General features: G+C 41.8%; 2 protein-coding genes across 3 annotated transcripts; one reads left to right on the top strand and one right to left on the bottom strand.

Annotated features, from left to right (window-relative positions):
• Positions 1–191: 191 nt before the first annotated feature.
• pnpla2 (patatin-like phospholipase domain containing 2) lies at positions 192–9,865 on the bottom strand. The gene is made up of 9 exons (XM_075469999.1): positions 9,324–9,865; positions 8,565–8,797; positions 7,913–7,978; positions 6,363–6,572; positions 6,154–6,214; positions 5,575–5,778; positions 4,657–4,789; positions 4,300–4,422; positions 192–2,095 (listed from the first exon to the last, which is right to left on the bottom strand). Exons 1-9 carry the CDS (start codon positions 9,508–9,510, stop codon positions 1,774–1,776), a joined length of 1,539 nt encoding a protein of 512 aa, XP_075326114.1. The 5' UTR covers positions 9,511–9,865; the 3' UTR covers positions 192–1,773.
• A 1,722-nt stretch (positions 9,866–11,587) lies between these two features.
• On the top strand, positions 11,588–19,262 carry pidd1 (p53-induced death domain protein 1). Of its 2 annotated transcripts, none has more exons than XR_012770014.1 (13): positions 11,588–12,788; positions 12,967–13,380; positions 13,516–13,668; positions 13,784–13,835; positions 13,945–14,146; positions 15,904–16,053; positions 16,149–16,322; positions 16,435–16,582; positions 16,665–16,800; positions 16,882–17,032; positions 17,208–17,331; positions 17,436–17,547; positions 18,877–18,965. XR_012770014.1 is itself a non-coding variant. In XM_075469996.1 (13 exons), exons 1-13 carry the CDS (start codon positions 12,116–12,118, stop codon positions 19,084–19,086), a joined length of 2,703 nt encoding a protein of 900 aa, XP_075326111.1. In that variant the 5' UTR covers positions 11,590–12,115; the 3' UTR covers positions 19,087–19,262. The 2 variants fall into 2 exon arrangements, 1 of the variants encoding a protein (XP_075326111.1); XM_075469996.1 differs by having other exon boundaries at positions 11,590–12,788; positions 17,432–17,547; positions 18,877–19,262.
• Positions 19,263–19,664: the final 402 nt, after the last annotated feature.

The following is a 19,664-nucleotide window of genomic DNA, read 5'->3' as shown; positions in this document are numbered from 1 at the left end:
TTGCTTTTTAAAAAAACACTAAAAATACAAAACCGAAGTCTAAAACATATACAAAAGTAAACTAAATCTTGTAAGTCTCTCTTTCTCGTAGGCTAGGCTGACCTTTAATCATCAACAAAAACAACGCAAATATAAATATGTTAATATGCCTGTGTCAAGCTTTATTCGTTGATATGAGCCCACATAACATTTCGAGATTCATGCATCTCATGATATTTTTTTAAGTTGATCAAGTTGTTTTCACTCCATGTTAAACCAAAAGATCAAATAACCATGAAAGTGAACAAAAAATAGTATATATTCTAAGGCAGGGACAAAGGGGAAATTGAAATATACTCTTGAGATCTGCTTCAACATAACAACTGGCTATGACTATGAAAAGTTTATAGTGCTTACTGAGGCGGAAACACATGCACGTCTCTATTACTGCATTCAGGAAACTAAAGCAACTGTTAAAACTGTTAAAGCAGGGTTGTATTTTTATCCGCTCAGTATCAGATTTCTCAAAGGGACCAATTGAACAAAATTAAATCTAATCTGAATTTGGGGCATACGATAATATTATAATGCAGAAACTAGTCCCAATGTTTCTTTCCAACGTGACAGTCAACATTTCCTGATCTCCCTCTCTTAATGTCAGCCAGTTCTGCAGCACATACAGTAAAACAGCAACATTATCTCCGTACACTCACAATTCAAGGATGAATACAGAATATTTCTCCCTCCACTAAATATGTGCACTGTTTGTCCACAGTGTGCACTTGTGAGGCCACTTTTTTTTCTGGTTAATATGAGAGTACCTGTGCATTCACATCAATGAGCTCTAGTGAATCTCAACCAATACCAATTTATTTCACAGTTGCTTAAAAGTTTGGACATTTGTTTGGACATTTTACATTCACTTGACAGTAATTACATGTACAATTTAGGCACAACATGAGACACACAATTAAAATGTAGCACTTATTACAAGAAAAGTATTCAAACAGCCAGGTTATCACATTCGATACAGATGGAACTGATTTTTTTGATTTATTAAAATGATATGCATTCATGTTAAATCAAGGACACTTAAAAATATCTCTAAGCAACAATCTAACACAACATAGATCAAAAATTAGTTCTATATGAGCTGAAACATTCTAGTAAATCAAAATGACGACACTGTACAATTGGCAAAAGTCTTTTTCTTTTTACAAATACAGTAGGTAGTTGTTAAGACATCTGCAATAAGATATAACATAAAACATAGAGACATTGAGCTTTTTTTTTCTCACTCTAGTGCATTGACATTTGCATCACTTAAATGGAGTAACTACTTGTGGAAAACCACCTCCCCTCTTGTCCTGCGCTTCCTGCAAGCCAGAAGTGACTTAAAGCAGGAAAAAGCTGCTGCGCTCACAGTCTGCTGCATTCAACTAAAAATACAAACACTTATCTGTTTTTTCGCCGTGTACGTTTCTCTTTGTAACATCCTGTGATTCAAGTTTCTGCATAACTGACTACATGTGCAAAGTTTAAATGCTCGTCCGTAGACTTACTAGCGCCTGCCTGACTGTTCTTTAGCTGAAGACTTATTTCAGGGTCAGGCTTTGGTCCAAATATATTCAACACCCAGTCAGTTTGAATATAGCAATATAGCTTTTGTCAGATTAGAAAGCTACCTCATGGTAGTTTCAAAATATCTCCACGTGTGGGAGAAAACAGCCCCAGATTAAGATTTTCCTGATAAAATATTACTGGGTCTGGAATAAGTACGCTTGCAGCAGAAGCCTACCAAAAACTCTTTGTTCTGCCCAAAGGTTTCCCATAGTTGACATCTCGTGGATTGTTAGGAAAGCCTCTGGGCACATTGAAGTCTTGCTGGGAAACGCGACTGTTATCTGCTGAACTGTATCCAGTTTTGAAGGAACCCTGCAGGTCCATGTTGATACAGAGAACTCCGGACAACAGCTGCCTCTTGTACTGGTCGAGACGCACAATGACATCCTGGAAGGAGGAGCTGCTGCTGTTCACCCAGGTGGGAAACAGGCTGGTGGAGCTGGAGCTGGATGGGAGGGACTGGTAGTTGTGCAGCTCCACCTTGCAGAACAATCTATGGGGAACATTTACCAGCATACAGAGGCATGAATGAGGACTCAACCATCTCACTTATTAGAGACAACAGACATTCTTAGGATTACAATGCATCACATAACAAAGGGTGAACATAAAAGGCACTGCTGATCCTAGAGAGATATCACCTGAGTCTGAAGCTCTTTTCTATTTCATGGTCTGTAAAGCGAGCTTGAGGTCAGTGTATATTTGTGAGGCCATTACTGTCAAAAGGTTATATTAAGTTTTTCAGCAAAAAAGCTTAAAAATTAAAACTAACTACATGAGCTACGTAAATGGCAGATGAATACAGTTAGGAACCAACCATTTTTCTATCAGGAGTTAGCACACTCTGGAAGAACAATAATGTTCCTCTTTAACGACTGGATGTGCAGATTAGCAACAGTTTACCAACCAATTCAATTTAGCAACTTGAAAGACAATGGGCCTCATGCAAGAACATTTTCGTACGAACACGCCACGTCAGATTCAACAAACGCTCTTAACTTCAGAAAAAGTGTGTAAACGACCTGCGTAAATGATGAATCCCACCCGTGCGCATATAATTGCATGTGCACGAGGATAGTAGATTTGCATACTCCACGCCCAAAATGATACCATATTAGGAGCTGTGCTTCCTCGCTCCTGTGCCAGGAAGTGTTGAGTCATGAGAATGGCATCAAGAAGCAAAAAGAACAACTTTATGGGCTCTGAGACTGAAGTTCTGCTTTCAGAGATCCAGAAAGAAAAATCTGTCATTTTTAGCAGTGTCAGCAGTGGAATTGCGGGACCTGCGAAGAAATGGGAAGCAATTACGAGTGCTATTTATTGTCACCTGTAGTTCGTAATGTCACCGAAATAAAAATGAAATGGTTTGATATGAAAATGGCTTTAAAAAAAAAGACGTATCGCCCTGGCCAGGCGCTCGATGACTGCAACTAAAGCCGTGCAATCAGTTGTTGCCTCATCATGATGGCACTTTGATGGGGCGGTCCATGAGGGGGGTCTCCTGGCACCACATCTTCTGGTCTGCCTGGTTCAGGTTGTAGGAGAATGTTCATGGCAATATTGTGCCAATCTGGCATGTCTTCTCTGGGCTATAGAGCAGTTTGCCCCCCGCCACACTGTATCGAGACACCCCCACCGGGCCTTCAGCTCAGTGTGCTCCATGACAGGGGCACAGGTGTTTTGATGCGTATATGTGTGCATTGCTCTGATTATGTTTGGCAGTCCAGCCACGGGATGAAAGTCCCTCTTAATTTGTACTTGTTGGACAGCGGTGTATGGGAATCTGATGTACCATGGGTGATAAGCTGATGAGAGTTTTGATGACCAAGGGGAGCGCACGACTCACAGGGGACACCCCCCATCTGTCTCCAATCTCCCTCTGAAAGGTTCCAGAGGCCAAAAATCCAAGAGTGGTGAAGACCTGGATGTGTGGTGGAATTGGGTTTGATCGGCGTGTTTTTCTCTGGAGTTGTGGCTCTAGCAAGCTGTATATTTGTAACAGCACAGTCTTTGGGAATCTTAATCGCGATGTCAGCCATTCGTTTGTCTCTACACGGTTTCTTCCAAGAGCCTGACGTGCTAAGGCATCCGAAAGTAGAAAATTAGCCGCTGGTTACACTTCCCATTAACCTTGTTATATACAGTCAAATTAACCTTCGATTAGTGCATAATTTAAGTCAAACAGAATCATTTCAGCATCATTATGGGCTATAATGTATATTTATTTATGTTTGCTTCAAAGTAATTAAATATACATCCATTAGTCAAGCAAACTTGATTGGAATAACAGCGGACTATTTTACGAAACTCCTACGACAGGTCTGGATCACTCGTAAATTCTGTTCGTACCTGAAAGAAAACGTAAAATACGAAAAGATTGGTGAATGCGCGAATTCTCTTAAATCACTCGTACGGACGATTTAAGAACAAATCTGTGCGTACGAACGGTTCTTGCATGAGGCCCAATGACATGTCAATCATCATTTGTTTTTGCTGCCCTCATCTGGCCAAAATGATCAGCTATCGTAGGTTTAATCAAGTTGAAATCCTGTCACGTTCACACACTTCTGATAGCTGCTACTGTCAATCAACAGTGTACAGATGTGTCACCATAACAACGGCCTTGGTGAGTTATGTGGTATCGATTGATAATTGGAACTGTAAGTTGAATGCATGTGTAACTGCATGTGAAACTACCTGGCAGATACGCGTTGGGAAAGACTTCTGGAGGTCTGGCGAAGAATACGCTGTAGGATCTTAAATATCTGCTCTCGAATCCATCCCACATCTTCTTGCAAATCTGGCAGCCACTCCAGAAGTCTACACATAAAAAGCATGATAATCAGTCAAGAGACAGTAATTATGTGTAGGGACAGCAAGATAATGCCATTTTCTGGCACAAGGCTGACGAAACAAAGTTTAATGGTATTCAATTTCAATAATCAAATCAAACTTTCTACAAATCAGTTTAAAGTGCTAAAGATAAAAGGCTCCAACAGACACCCAGTGCAGGGTCAGTTAATGAGGGAAAGGTGTAATTAAGTCACACAGCACCTGAGAGTCATGGACAAAGCAGACTCCAGCGGGAGTGTGTAGGGCAGCATCATGGCTGAGGCCATCCTGAAGGGGAGCAGGTTGCCTAGCGACTGCACCAGGCTCCTCCTCTCCATGCAGGCCTCAAGTAGAGCTGCAGAGGGAGGCAAAACACACAGAATTACCATCCTCTGTTCACAAAACAGCCAATGAACTCCACAGGAGTCATACATTAAGGTGACATTAACAGGATTTCCAAGTTTAGTGCATTACATCTCTTTCTAAATAAGAATATTTCCATGTCTTCGATGAACTTAAAATCCACAAACCCTGTGTTCCCTATGTAAAAAGGAAACTGAAAACTGTCGTTTCTAAATTCTAAATGTAATTACACTTAATAGACCACAAGGGGAAACCTGTCTGTTTAATGTTTAATATCTAAAACCTGCACATTAAACAGCCAACGCTGGTTGTCTGAGGACTAAAGCAGAGACCCTCGAACATCCAGGGGAATATGGACTGCACACAAAGGAAAGGAATGCTCACATTTTTAGCTGATCTCAAAAGTATGGGTTAAAAACGAAAAAGGAGGAGGTACGTGCCTCCGTTTTTATTTCTATTACATAAGTTGAGTCATTAGTGATCTAAATTTACATGTGACATGATATAACAAGTCAACTGCAATTATTTTTAAAGCTGTACTGCTGACTTTGTGCTCAGTATCCGGACTTTCAGCTGCATCATTTTACATAATCATATTGATGAAACAAGGTTCATTCTCATGAAATAGCTGATTTCGGAAAGTTTTTATATAACCTGTTGACTTTGAAAAAAAAAAAAAAAGGAAACCAACAAACAAACATAACAAACAGGTTATGCTGTTGATGGGTGCAGTAGATCTAATTACATCATAAATGATGGCCTTACAGTCCGTGTTACCTTTGTGCAGGACAGGCGGAAGGCACTCGATGATGTGCTCATCAAATGAGCAGTCTGCAATAGCCGTCACTGCTTTCTCTTTCCCCTGGGACTTATCTTCCGTTTCCCCTTCATCACACTCCTCCTCTTCACCACAAGCTTCATTTTCTTCCCCATTGGCCAGTAGGGGTCTGTCTCTTAGTGGTCCATTGATATCAAGCAATCCTAAAGGCAAAAGAAAACTTAATCTTCCCTCTATACACAGATCACATCTACAATACGAGGTTATTTCTCAATCAGTTAAATTATTCGACAAGCTTAAAATGATCAGTGTACACCCATTGACTTGTAAAACCGTGTTTATACAAGTGCACACAAGTAGGTATAAGGAGCAGTGCAAGCCTTATCCAAAGGAAAAGCAACTTATTGATTTGGTGACATGGTCACAGGAAGCACAAGTCATGATAGGGTATCAGGGTGATAATGTGTGTGAATACCAATATATTCTGGTCACGAGAAAAGAGATCGATTAGGCTGGTTATTACTGAGCAGATTTAATAAGACACAGCTTTGAGGAAACTTGAAGAAAGCCACTCTTACCATTTTTCTCTAAGAAGTTCAGAGCATCTTTATATCCCTGTCTACACATGGCCTTCATAACCTGCAGCAAAAGCACACAAATATCGCTTGTGAGTTAAAGAGGTTCACTGAGATCACGCCAGTTCATATGAGATAGTCTCTTTATCTATAGCTCTGTGTGTCTTTCAACATATGTGTGTCCAGAGGGCTGTAAACACTTAGTGGCCTACCATTGGATCTGGAGGGAAGAGTGCCCTTGAGACTCTGTAGAGGTTGGTGAGGGTAAACTGGATGCTTGTGTTGGTGAAGCGAACCTCGTGGATATTGGTGGAGGTGTCTGTTGGGCAGATGTCGCTTTCTCCGGAGAATGGGGACACTGTGATGGTGTTCTTCAGCTCATACTGGGGCAAGTTGTCTGAGATTCCTCCGTCAACGTATCGCTGAATGGTAAAAGATAAATCTTAGCAACACAGCAAACAGAATCAGATCAATAATTGCAGTTTCCAGAATTTTGGAACTGAGGGACATTTATCCACACAGCAGCTAATAAACAGGATATGATAATAGTGAGGTCATATTGTGTAGGTAGATAAGGGTTTGTTTTTGTTGAAAATTATGAAATATTTAACTTGGAGGCAGATGAAGCGTTTTGTCAACAGAGGGTGACATCAGCGTTTTGAATTTGAGCCACATGAGTAAGAGAGGACAGGACAAACTTAAAACATGTGCCAGCATGGTCACACTTGGCTCTGCCAATCTCTAATTTTGGTCCCAAGCCCTGCACACACACACACACACACACACACACACACACACACACACACACACACACACACACACACACAAGCTCTTAGAACTCATCACAAAGGTCACAGAGGGAGGGTCGGACTGCTGCTGTTGCTCAATCATATTTCCAAGAAAGAACCTTTACTCTCGAAACATGTTTAGCAAAAATAAAAAGAGAGGAAAAAACATGCAAGTTCCACTTTCCCCTTCAGTGGGAGATCTCTGACAAGGCGCTAATGCCAGTGGAATTTTTTATAATCATTGTTTACATACACGTGCCAATCAGAACAAACACATTCTTGAGGATGGGCGGGCTGTGATAGGAGCAGAGACAAAAAAAAAAAAAAAGTGCCAAAAGCAACAACGACTTAACATCACGAAAGTGGTTTTGGAAGGAAATGCACTTATGATTTCTTGTGACCTGAAGTTCTTTTGCCTACCGATGTGGAACACACTTATTGTAAGTCGCTTTGGATAAAAGCGTCTGCAAAGTGACCGTAATGTTATGTTATGTAATGTAATGTAATGTAATGTAATGAAACGCAGGTGTGCAATTCAAGCAAAGCAAGCAAGGTGGGTTGTTCACAGCAATTCTTCAACAACAGTAGCTTCTGTTAAGTGTGGATCCTAATTTAAAATCCATACAATTTATTTAGTGCTGAGTTTTTCAAAGTGAGAAACAAGCCTCTTTAACTGTTTCAGGGGAGGCTCTGTGTACTGAGGTGACATTAGTATCAAATGATCTAATAAACGGTTTATGATGTGGTTGAAGAGCTGAACAACATAATTACTATCTTAATAGGCATCCAGAAATCAAGCAAATTTAGGTCAGAATGAGTGCGGCGTCTTTTTCTGAATATCATCTGAAGGGAGGCTAAATGTCTGAGACTTTGAAAGTCACAGAATTTGTGAATGTAGCATTATTAGCCAGATAACAGAATGCTGGTGACAGAGGAAAGGGGCTCAGATGCCAAGGAAGAGTGAATTCACTCACCACTCCTTGAAGTGTGGGAGGAATGAGGCCACAATACACTGGAATGTAGGCACTGCAGACACATGCCTGATCAATAAAGAAAATTATATCAGAAAAGAACGATTTTTAAATCCAACATGGTAAAACTATTAGAACTGAGCAACAAAAATGCAGAAATAAATCAAAGAAGACAAATGACAAATGAATTACAATTTTTTACAGTTGGATGACACATTATTCAGAGAATAATGCAGAAGGGATTTTGACTAAAATGAAACGTAACCCAGGCTACTTTCCTTTTCCTGATGAATCTTAATATTTTTCAAACATTTTATTATAATAACATCATAACATACAACAGTAACTTAATCAAAGTATTTGATTAATTGTGCATACTACAAACAGATATTCAAGCGACTGTAATATAAAAAACAAAAAGCAAAAATCTTTACATCTGACAAGCTGGATAAGGAGCAGTTTTATATTTTGCTTGATAACTGACTTATTGACTTTTCCAAACTATTACAAAGCGAAAATCGAAGGACTGGATTAGATGTCCATCAGCATCAGCTCTGAGGTAATAAACCAAGTGTATTCTGACATTTCAGTTCATTAGCGACCAACTCTGATGTAAAGTATGGAGAAAAAGAAGGCTGAGACTCAGTGGATCTACCTGCACCAGCTCCTCCTTGTTGTTGAAGTGAGACACCAAGACATTTTCTCCATCTGACACCCGGGTGAGAGAGATTCCCAGCCGTCCGTTGGCCAGATCGATGCAGTCAGCTGGCAGAGTGCGCCGCAACATGTGGCGCACAATCTTCACCAGGTTGAAGGAAGGATGCATGGGTCCGAGGAATCGCTTCCTGGCCTCTTTGGCAACTTCGATGATGTTTGCACCTGCATCTCCTGTGGAGCATTTAAAAAAGTATGGTTACTGCTGCGGTCTCCATGGCCGTTCATAATCATGTGGGCAAGGCACTGATCAGGGCGGAGAGCAATTAATACAATAGTTAGCGGAAATTATCACATTAATCTGAGATAAAGGACGCATCTTGTGGCAGAGTAAAGTCCCTCATGAGGCATTACTTTTAGTGTGTCATAAAGTGAAGAACTGGATCATCCAGCTGGTTTTCAAAGAGTTGGACTCAGAGCTCAAAGGGACTTCTATAGAATTTCCCCCTGGGGATCAATAAAGTATTCTGATTCTGATTCTGATTCAAATGGTTTAGGTCCTCTGACAGTGGTTAAAATAACTACAGATGTTCCAGAGAAAGTCCATTTTGAAAAATGTTTCTCCAAAAATTCCATTTGTGCCATCCCATTCAATAAAATGCCTTTATGAGGTCAACAGCAAAAGCAGTTTTATTCCTGTTCCTGAGTTTGTCATGCAGCATATTTGTACCTCCTGTAAATGCTTAAGATAGATACTTACCAAGACACACTCCAGTGACCAAAGCAGTGGCGGTGAGAGCGCCAGCAGATGCCCCATATATGTGCTTGGCGTTTTGTACCAGAAAAGGAGCCCGCTCCTGCAGACAGCTGGCCACACCAATGTGATAGATACCGAGGAAGCCGCAACCTGCGAAGGAGATGTTCCACGGCGAGTCTAACGGGAACATAGTGGCGGCTGTGCGCAGCTGTTCCTTGTTAAGTTCAGTTCAGTTCGGCAAACAGAGATAAAAGTGGATACAGAATGTCTAGTTCTGCTTGTAAAGCTAAAAAACGCTCATATTGTTGATTCTTAACGTGTTGTATTTAAGATACTGTACTGCGCCTGCTAACTGATTCAACTAGAACAGAAGTCACTTTCTTTGCTGAAGTCGACAAGTTTACCTTATCTAAAGGAACAACACTACCCTACTGCCTACAGCAAACTCCTGTTTGTAATTATTATTATAAGCAGCCCTGAGCTACAAGATAGCTATATACGTACGAAACCAAGGAAACCTGTTGTTATTTCCAACACTTTGCGGGCGTAGATTGGGAGGAGCGCACGGTCAACCAGTTTATCCAATCACAATCCACATTGTAAGGAAAATTGACCAATCATAATTGAAATCCGTGACCAGTTGACCAATCATCGTCCGCCTCGATGAAGGCAGTTTGTGGTCACTTGGATCCCTCTGGCAGCTGTCAATGTTTGTCCCTTGACAGAGTTTTGTTTTGTTCCTACTAAATTTATCTTACGTGTTTGTGTCTTTATTATTGTCAGTAGAAAATTCTCGGGAGACCAAAGTAACCTTTATTGGTATTTTATTTCACAATAGGTGTCATTAGGAAGATGCTGTATAGACTGACTGCGATACATATGGTCAAGTTGAACTTGTTCACAGATAGATCAACGCAAATGTGGGATGATACCTCACTTTTTCTTCAATAGATTTGTGGTGGTGTGAATTCCGAAAAAAAAGACAAAAAACCTGGATATGATCAGTAAGATAAATATATACATGTATTAAATATTTATGATTATTAGTATGTACAAATTTGGATTGTTGCAGCGTTCTGTCCACGAATCAGAAACCAGGATTGGCACAGAGATTAAACCAATAAACTACACCCAGAAGTATCGCTGACATAACTACCTTGAATAAACCATTCACAGAATTAGACTACATATGCGCACTGCTGGGGAACTGATAAAGTCTCCGATTAGGACATCACGTGTTCTTCAGGAGCAAGTTAAATTGTGAAACCACCAGCAGCTAGAGTTCATGGCCCCCCTCCTTTTTAGAAATATTATTTCTGTGTTATTCTATAATTAGGTTTCTTTTTAAATCAAATATGAGTTAACGCCTTTCTGTCAAAAACTGCTGCAAGGGGGAATGTTCCAAGTTAAAATAACCTAAGAGGCTGTAATGTGTTATAAAAAGACATGACTTGAACATTGTTTTTCCGTTTGTACCATCATCGCTGGCCGGACCACTGGTTATTGTACCACTGCTGGCATTTGACACTGGATCACTGAGCCAATTCCTTTACATAACGAAATGGTCTTCACAACAGATGTGAACTTTTTGCTAGTTCGTGACAAAAATGCTGTTTTGATTCTGGTTCAATTAATGTGTCACACAGTTATGAAAAAAAACAAAAAAACAAAAAAAAAAACACATTCCTTCGAGGAATAAGGGCAGTATGAAATAAAAAATAAGATAAACGACATAGTACTCAGTGGTGCAGAGTTTTCAAAGTCGGTTGTTTGGAGCTTATGTCTCTATAAAAAGGGTTAGGTTTTCTTTGCTTTCAGTCTGTGCTAGAGTTAGTGTAGATGTGACTTTTACCTACAATTAATTCATATATATCTCAAAAGATCATCTATCATTTAATCTTACACGGTTATAACTATAACAAATTATTATTGAAATAAGTTAGAACTGAAAACGAAACTGTTTGTTTTCTATCTTTTTTCATTCATGACTGTTGTGTACCTGCCCTTTACCGTCATTGTTTGAATCAAAAAGTCAGTTTTATAGATACACGTTCCCAATTCAACAGTATGTCAACATTTGTGATTGAAAAACATGCTTTTGCAGATATAAATTCATTCAATTAGTTCAATTAAAGTCAAATAAACAGCGACATCCAATGGTCGAGCGGGGACTCATCAACTGTACACTCTGGTTGACACGCGACTGTCCCGCCCTGAGTTGAAACTTTGGCGGCGCCGCCATCAGGGCGCTCGTTGTTACACATTAGATTAAACGGAGGGGCGGGACCGTTACTTCTGAACGGATACTGGTGATTGAACTCCTCCCACCGTCGTCCGGTAGATGTAGTCAACAAAAACGAGCGAACAGCTGTGACGCAAAGCCTGCGCTTTAAAATCGCTTGGGCACCAGGAAGTAGAGACACAGAATGGAGTTATCGCTCCCTTGACCACTGTTTCTTGTTTTTTTTTTTTTGTGTAACACCGCAATAGCTAGTGAGTAACAGAGGTAGTTAAACGGACAATACAAATAAGTATTATTTAGATTTTCTTTAGAAGGTAATGCTACAATGTAGTTTGCCAATAATGTTTACTACTGTAACGGTAACACATTTAATGTGGCCAACGTCTTGTTTAATACTGCACACAGCGTATCGCGGCAGTCATTTAGCTGTGTTGTGGCTGTTATTAGCGTAAATAGTCATGCCACGAATAACGACTCAGATATGCAGAAAGAAACCTCGATACAGTACTGAAGTAGGCAGTCGACAGTTAGTAGTAATTTGTCTGGTGTGATAATGGAGAGAAATAGTGAAGATGACGCTGCTCTCGATGAGGAGGGTGAAGACAAGGAATCCGGTGGGAATACAAAACCCAGCAAGTCAGAGGATGGAGATGTCGGGGTTACACGTGCATGTAACCCAAAAAGGACAGCATCTAAAGCTCCAGGCATCTCCACACAAATGCTGGCTCGTGAGATCCGGGGGAGACTTGAGAACCAGGATGAGGATAAGTCAGAGAAGGAGACAGGACCGAGGAAATCACATGATGTGGGGACTAAAGGCCAAGCAGAAGCAGCTGAGCCAGAGAGGGATACTCCATCCATTTCTCCCTCCAGCTTTGTGGATACATGTGATCCCTCCATATCAAGCCTCTCATCCTCCTCTTGCTCCTCCAGTTTTCATCCTTTTCATTTTTCCTCCTCCTCCTCCTCTTCCTGCCCCTCTGTCTTGTCTCTGACTCCACCCTTGCCTCCCTCTGCGGAGCTCTCAGCTGTGCTGACTGATACAAGACTGACCCTGGATGTGTACCAGGGAGGAGCCGCTGCTTTGCCCTTGTTATGGGGGTCCATCCCAGGGCAGCTGAGAGGCGTCCAGTACCTGAGACTGGGATCAGAGGATAAACCAGGGCTGGATGGGGCACTGGATGTTCTACCCCATCTGACACAGCTGTGCTCTCTGGCCATTAGAGGTACTTTTCCTTGTAATTTGATGTGGTTGTAAAAATGGTCTAATTGCATTTTTTAGCCTCACTTAATAAGAACATATAAAGCAAATACTGTGTTGGTAAATTGGATAAATTATAATCAGGATGTCATTCTCTGTCCTTTCCTCTGCTTCTGCTTTACCGTCTTGCATCCAAATTAAAGGACACTGCCTTTATGACTCCCAGTGCGAGCCCCTGCCTGGCCTCCTCACCACTTTGCCCACATCTGTGTCCTGCCTCTCTCGTTTGGTGCACTTGGATCTCTCCTTCAACCAGCTCTCCTGTCTCCCATCCTGCCTGCTTAGCCTACCTCTGCTATCCTCGCTGCTTCTCAGTCACAACCAGATCTCAGCATTGCCCCCGGAGATAGCCCAGCTGTCCTCCCTAACCTATCTCTCCCTCCTGGGGAACAAGTTGGTGTCTCTTCCCCCGAGTCTGGATCAGCTGAAAGCACTGCAGCGACTTGACGTGTCACACAACCTCCTCCGGGAGCTACCTGGTGAAATTGGGTCTCTTGGGGAGCTTGTTAAGCTGGAACTGTCCCACAACAAACTGAAGCAGCTGCCAGAGAGCATGGGTAAGGGTTTAAGGGTGAGTGAGTGTGTTAGTGGAAGTCGACCCGAAAAAAGAAACAGGACAGCTCGTTGGATATTAGTTAAATTTGTGACCGGAGCAAAGAAAAGATGTAACCCTTGTCTTGTTTGTTGCGCAGGCTCTCTATTTTCTCTCAGGGAACTTGGTATCTACAGCAATGACCTCCGCCTGATCCCACATTGTCTGAACCAACTGCCTCTGCTTAAAATAGATGCTCGTGACAATCCTTTGGGAAAACCTCCAACACCGCCTCCTCCCCCCCCTACACCTGGTGGGCACAGATAAAGAAGGCTTCAAATCTATTAATGCTCAAATTATTTGGACTGTGGACATCAGAGACACTACTTACATTTGATGATGGTATATTTGCTCTGTTTTCTCGCCAGATACGGCAGGCACAAACATTCCTGAGTTGCACCTTGCATTTAATCAGCACAGGTACAGCATCAGGGTAATCTTATCTCTTTTTTTTTTTTTTTTACATAACATGGTTAGTTAAGGTGTTACTAGATCTGTTAAAGGCGTTGTGCTCCTTTTTGCTCCGCAGTTTCTTTGTTTCGTCTGGTGGGTGCCACGTGTTTCTCCCTGGAGGGACTGAGCTGCTGTTCCCCCCGGGCTGCCTGCTGAAAACCACCAGACTGAGATGGACTGAGAGAAGGCCAGACAGAAAGTGGGTGTGGCTGGAGGAACATGACATCCTATTGAGTCGTCCCCTGGAGCTGCGTCCTCATGGAATTGAATTTCTGAAGGTATAAAAACGGGTCATTAGACCTCTGTTTATATTGTTTATTTATCACATCTGTAGTGAGAATTTTCCACCTCAGCGGAAATAATCCTGAAGATGTTGCGGTGATGTCAGCATCACAGGGCTGGAGACAAACCAGATATCAAACGAAATATCTGTTTGAAGATCAGAAGAGTTGCAAATGTTTTAATTGACCAGGGAGAATAAACCCCTAGGTCACCTCATGAGAATTTGTTCCAGTTTCCTCTTAAAATCCTCGACTCTGCTCCACACACGTTTTATTTTGAATTTATTTCTTTGAATATGTGCCCCCAAGGGTAACGTTTGTTAAGGTATTTGGTATGACCCTTAACTGTTATTTATGACATATTGAATATGGGCTGTAAGAGCAGCTTTAATTTCAGGGTGTTCACATCCAGAATGGAGACTGGGTTTATGCTCTCCTGGGGCTGGACACATAAAACTCATGTAATTTCACGCTTACACTGTGTAAACGCACAACAGCAGAGAAGCTCATACACATTTGTTTTGCCAGATTTACAAAGCCATGCATATATGTTTGTTTTCGTCTTGTGAACCTCAACAGTCAGAATAATTTGCAAATGTGTATCATCCTGATATCCACGGACATTTGTAGGCATGAATGGATATGGACGCCATTCTACTTAAGATTTAGCAAATGAAAATGTTGGTTGCACCACAACTAAATGGGCATGACAGTTCAAGTAACAACAAAGAACTGAACGAGTGCGTAGCCTGTACAACGTGTCATGCGGCCATGTGTGCAGATGTTGAGGAGGAAAGACGCAGATGTAGAGATGCTGCGTGGTTCGTTGGCTGTTTTCTTAAACCTCCCTGTGAAGCCTGAAGCATGGCACAAGCCTTCTTTCATCTTGTGCCAGAAAAGCAACAAATATTTATCCTCTTCTTAATATCGCATTAGCAAGGTCCTTCCAACGCGCAGCTCGGACATTAAGCGCAGCTGCACTTATTTATACCTCCCACAGATAAATAAAAGTAGTTTGAAAAAAATTAAGAATAAGAAACAAAATCATAAGAAAAACCCCCATCATGCTATTCTAGGGTCATAGTCTGGTTTTGTGTAGGATTCAGATTTTTTTTTCTCCTTTTTATCATATCAAGCTCAAAATGCTCTAAACACGTGTGTATGCACGGTCTGAAGAATACATGAGATGTGCACATTCTTTATAAATACAAGCTTGTGTGCAGGAAAAGGTGAATCCAGTTTTCCTCCCTTGTGATGCTTTTCAGGCCCTCACTGCAGCTGTATGTGTCTTTTTTTTTTTCTGGTTTCTTCTTTTTCAGCAAGTTAAACGCAGCTCCATTTGGTTGATATCAGGATATCGACATGACCCTTTCAGAATATTCCATTTTCATAATCTTCAAAAGGATCCTGGATTGCTTTGTTGTTGTCTTTTGAGTTATCATCCATCTGTACACTGATGGACTGCATTGTACATTGCCGCATTTGGCTGAATCTAACTGGGCAGGATATGCAAGTACACTCCAGAATTCATCCGGCTGCTTCTTTTTGGCATAGTTGAATCTCAGCGTGGATGGTTGTTAGCTCTGGACAAGTCCTCTATTTAGGGTAGACCCGGGCGATTATATGTCCAACCCTTGGAAAGTGTTCTTTACTTGTCTAAATGTGTAGAAGGAAGCTGCACTTCTTAATCATATAACCACCTGTTTCTCAATTCACCTATTTTATTTATTTTTTTAAATCTCATCAACTTACAGCCTGTGGAGGTGTGTGTGCCGTATCATCGGACAAAAAGACGGGAGGTGGTCGTGCGGCGGTTTGATGGAGAGTCTTGGAGCACTCTGCCCACCGATCTAAGGAGAGGAAGTGACAGCCATAGCAGTCATCCCGGTGGACGTCCAGCCAGGGTAAACCATAAAACCTCCCACTGTAAAATGGTAAAACAGGTGAAACAGATTGCTGTGGTATTGGTGGAAAAATTATCTCCCGTTGTCCTAAATAGCTGGCGTGCTGCTCAGTGAGCCACTTCTCCTGGTTCATGGCAGTGTCCCGACCAGTACAGGACAGTTGCTCCGTCACACCAGCAGGAGCCCTTCTGGTGTCGAGCTGTGACCCTGGAATCAAGCTCCACTTCCCCCCAGACTCCACCGTGCAGACTCGCACTATAACTTTACAGGTAACATCAGCTGATAGCAGTTACGTATTTGAGAATAGCATCACTCTGTTTCCTAGAGAGTCTATCAGACTTTGGTGTGTGTGTGTGTGTGTGTGTGTCTCGGTCTCTGTAGGTGGTGCAGGTGTCGGAGTCAGAGTTGCAGACAGTATGTGGTGATCCTCAGGCCAGAGTCAGCCCCCTCCTCTGTCTCTCCCAGTCTCCCAGCTTAAATTTCCTGCAGCCAGTTAAAGTTCAGATCCCTCTGCCGCCTGGAGTCACAGGTATAATAAACCGTCCTGATTCTCATGCATGGATAATATCAGAATACATTAGCATGTATTAACGTGGGCATTGCATCTGCAGGCCACACAGCTGACATGACCTGCTTGCATCTGCTCCACGGAGATCCCACGGCCCAAACCTGGACTGACATCACATCCCAAGTGTCTCTCTATGTTACCCATTTGTATGCCATTTTCTATATCACACACTTCTCCTGGTAAGTCCCTGTTCTACATCTGAATGATTAATGGTTGGTGTAAATTTTGAATTGTAGTAGAACTTTGTATCTTAATGACAGGTACTGGCTGTGGTACACCACGCAGCGCTGTGTTAGTGGAGTTGTCAGGAAGGTCTATCAAAGGCTAAAACAGTTCAAAGTGCAGTTCCTCGTCCTCCAGCGCAAGGCGGATCCCTCCCAAGTTTTGCTGCAGTGCTTGCCTTCTAACAAGGTTTGACTCCCTCTACTCCCTTCTTTGGTGCCACTGTGGCTTTTACTAAAACTATGGACGGGTTCTGTATTCGTCCCCACTTTTATCAGCCTTGCGTTGTGGTGTCTCAGCTTTGATGGTTTTAGACTGAAGTTATGCCTCTGTAAAATCAATGCTTGTGGTGTTTCCTGCGCAGATAGAGGTTAGGGTGCAGTCTTTGTCCGAGCAGTACGATGGACCCCAGCCTTCAGAGCTGTGTGACCTGCTGGAAGGAGAGCAGTTCTTTGCTGGCTTTGAGAGAGGCTTGGATATCAGCACAGGTCTGAAGTCATCTTCTTGACTCTGTATGAAATGAGATAAAGATGCAATGTCAATGTCAGTGTAAAAGATGCATCATGTTGATTGTCCCGTGTTCTCCAGACAGCCCGGACTGTGTGGGGGGGCGGCTTTGTTTTGTGTTCTACTCCAGCCTGAAAAATCTAAAGGAAGTGTACATCTGTCCAGCTCAGGATCAGAAGGGACCAGTGAGGGGACAGGTACAACATATTGAACAGTGAACAAAATACAAATGTATCGTTCTAATTAAAGTTGTGCAGCTCATGTTACAAACCATGTGACAGACGCTATATGACATCAGCCAGTGTATGTTTCGATAAACAGTATATAACAGTCCGGTACACGTAACCATATTAACCTATAGTGACGCACATTTTTTGTCATGGGACGATCAGAAATGAAATCTCTTTTGAGTGTTAAAAAGCCAAGAAAACCATATGTATTGTCGTTAGGTGCACCCATGGTTTCAGTACCCTTTCGTAGTTTCGGTTTTATCTTTCTCATTGTACATCCACTGTGTTGAAAATATATCTGTTTAAACTCCATGGTATCACCCAAGGCTCCCTTTAGCAGCTGATTACAAAGTAGTGAAATAATCTGTTGCAATTCCTAAACAATTTCTGAGAATATTTTGCACTGTGTGCCTCTGTTTCGCACTCTGCCCTATCTCATGCAAAGCTGTTCATGTCAGTGTGAAAAGAAAATCTTTGAACTCTGGAAAAGAAGTGAGCTGAAAATATTTATTTTCAGGTTCTTTAAACTCAGAGGATCCTTTGAAATTCTATTTTTGTATATGTATAGGACTGGTTTTTAGTGCCAGTAAAGTGTCCAGTGAGGGTTGCTACTCCTGCTTTGCATGATGAACCTGATCTCAGTTTTAAAAGAGGTGCAGTAACCAGAGGAGTGTTATAAGCTACATTTGGTCTTACGTCTGACATTAGTCCGAATAAATACTGCCCTACTGACTCTATGAGTATGTCAAAATGGGATAGATACAGAAAAACAGCACAAAAATGTATGCAGGTCACACACCTCCCGTTAGATGAGCTAAATTGGATGATAATGATTAAAATTAATGCTGGTTTGCTTGAAAAACTTCTCATGCCTACCTTGCGCTGTGCTTGCTTGGTCATCAGAAAATTGGCCCAGCTTCCAGTAAACTATGGACCCCGGGCTGTTTTTCAGTTAAGAGTCATTCTTGGAAGTTGGAAAAACGTGAGCCATGCTGTTTTCCCAGAGGTTTGTGGCTCCGACAGCTTTCCAACTGTCCTCGGTGCAATGTGGGTCAAAAGAAAAACAACCTCTGTGCTTGTTTATGGCAAATGAGCCACAAACTTCAGCAAGTTGAACATCGTGGTGTGAACCTCACTGTTCAACACCTCCCTTCACTTTACCTGCTGTGACTTTTTCCAAGTGTAGCCTTTCGCTTGCATTGTATTTTAGAACCATTGTGTTACAAAAAGAAAGATATTTTCAACAACAAGAGTTCCAACCCACCAGCACACTAAAACTGCCCGACTCTGTTACAGGTGTCTTTCTACAGAGGGGAGATTCCCAGCAATCTTCCTGAGGAAGTGGCTCGAAAGAGGAAGGGACTTGACAGCCAGTGGCTTGCTACTTTACCTTTAAGACTTCCTGTCGGTTCAAGTGACACATCAAATTTTTTCTTGCATATTTCATGTTATAAAACCTTTTTTTTTTGTACATTAACTGATTGTCATTTGTGCGTTCGAACATAAAATATGTAATGCTTTTGCTTTTGAATTGTTCATCTCTCTACACTTGCCAGACCAGATTCTTACCTCTACCACCTCTGTGAAGACTCTCTCCTGACACTTTGCCAATGCCAACATACTTGGAAATAATCACGTATTTCTCTTTTAGGCTCTAAACTCAGACAACAGTTTCAATATGGAGGAGCTCCAGTATCCTCCACTGAACCTGGGCGACCCCGAGAGTGGCTACCTGACAGAAAGCAACCTGCTGTCCATGTCTCTGCAGATCGGACAGGACTGGCGTGTTATTGGCATTAATCTCGGCCTGAGCTACCAGGAGTTGGACCGCATCCAGTACAAGTACAGGTATGCTGAATGAAAACCGCTGGAGGTCAAAATGATGCTACAGAATAAACCTTTTTTTGGTAATAAATTCCATATTCGTGATTCTGTGTAAATAATGAAAAAAGTGATGACTTAATTTGGTTCAGCTGGTGCTGCTGATAAGCAGAATCTCGGCCTACTGGTACACGGGTTTCTGTGCTTCTCTTGCTATGTTGGTTCAGAATATACAAATAGATTCGTATGGTCCACACCAGTAA

The sequence above is a fragment of the Odontesthes bonariensis genome, chromosome 7, assembly GCF_027942865.1.
Source record: "Odontesthes bonariensis isolate fOdoBon6 chromosome 7, fOdoBon6.hap1, whole genome shotgun sequence".
NCBI lineage: Eukaryota > Metazoa > Chordata > Actinopteri > Atheriniformes > Atherinopsidae > Odontesthes > Odontesthes bonariensis.
The sequence above is the reverse complement of the archived record's forward strand: the minus strand, read 5'-3'. Positions and strand labels throughout refer to the sequence as shown.

Coding starts and splice junctions, on each gene's coding strand:
- pidd1 (XM_075469996.1), top strand. CDS start 12,116: ATGGAGAGAAATAGTGAAGATGACGCTGCTCTCGATGAGGAGGGTGAA. Junction 13,669..13,783: donor TCCTCCCCCCCCTACACCTG/GTGGGCACAGAT, acceptor TTTTCTCGCCAG/ATACGGCAGGCACAAACATT. Junction 17,033..17,207: donor AGTGCTTGCCTTCTAACAAG/GTTTGACTCCCT, acceptor TTTCCTGCGCAG/ATAGAGGTTAGGGTGCAGTC.
- pnpla2 (XM_075469999.1), bottom strand. CDS start 9,510: ATGTTCCCGTTAGACTCGCCGTGGAACATCTCCTTCGCAGGTTGCGGC. Junction 8,798..9,323: donor GGTCACTGGAGTGTGTCTTG/GTAAGTATCTAT, acceptor AATGCTCCACAG/GAGATGCAGGTGCAAACATC. Junction 4,790..5,574: donor TCCGCCTGTCCTGCACAAAG/GTAACACGGACT, acceptor CTCCCTCTGCAG/CTCTACTTGAGGCCTGCATG.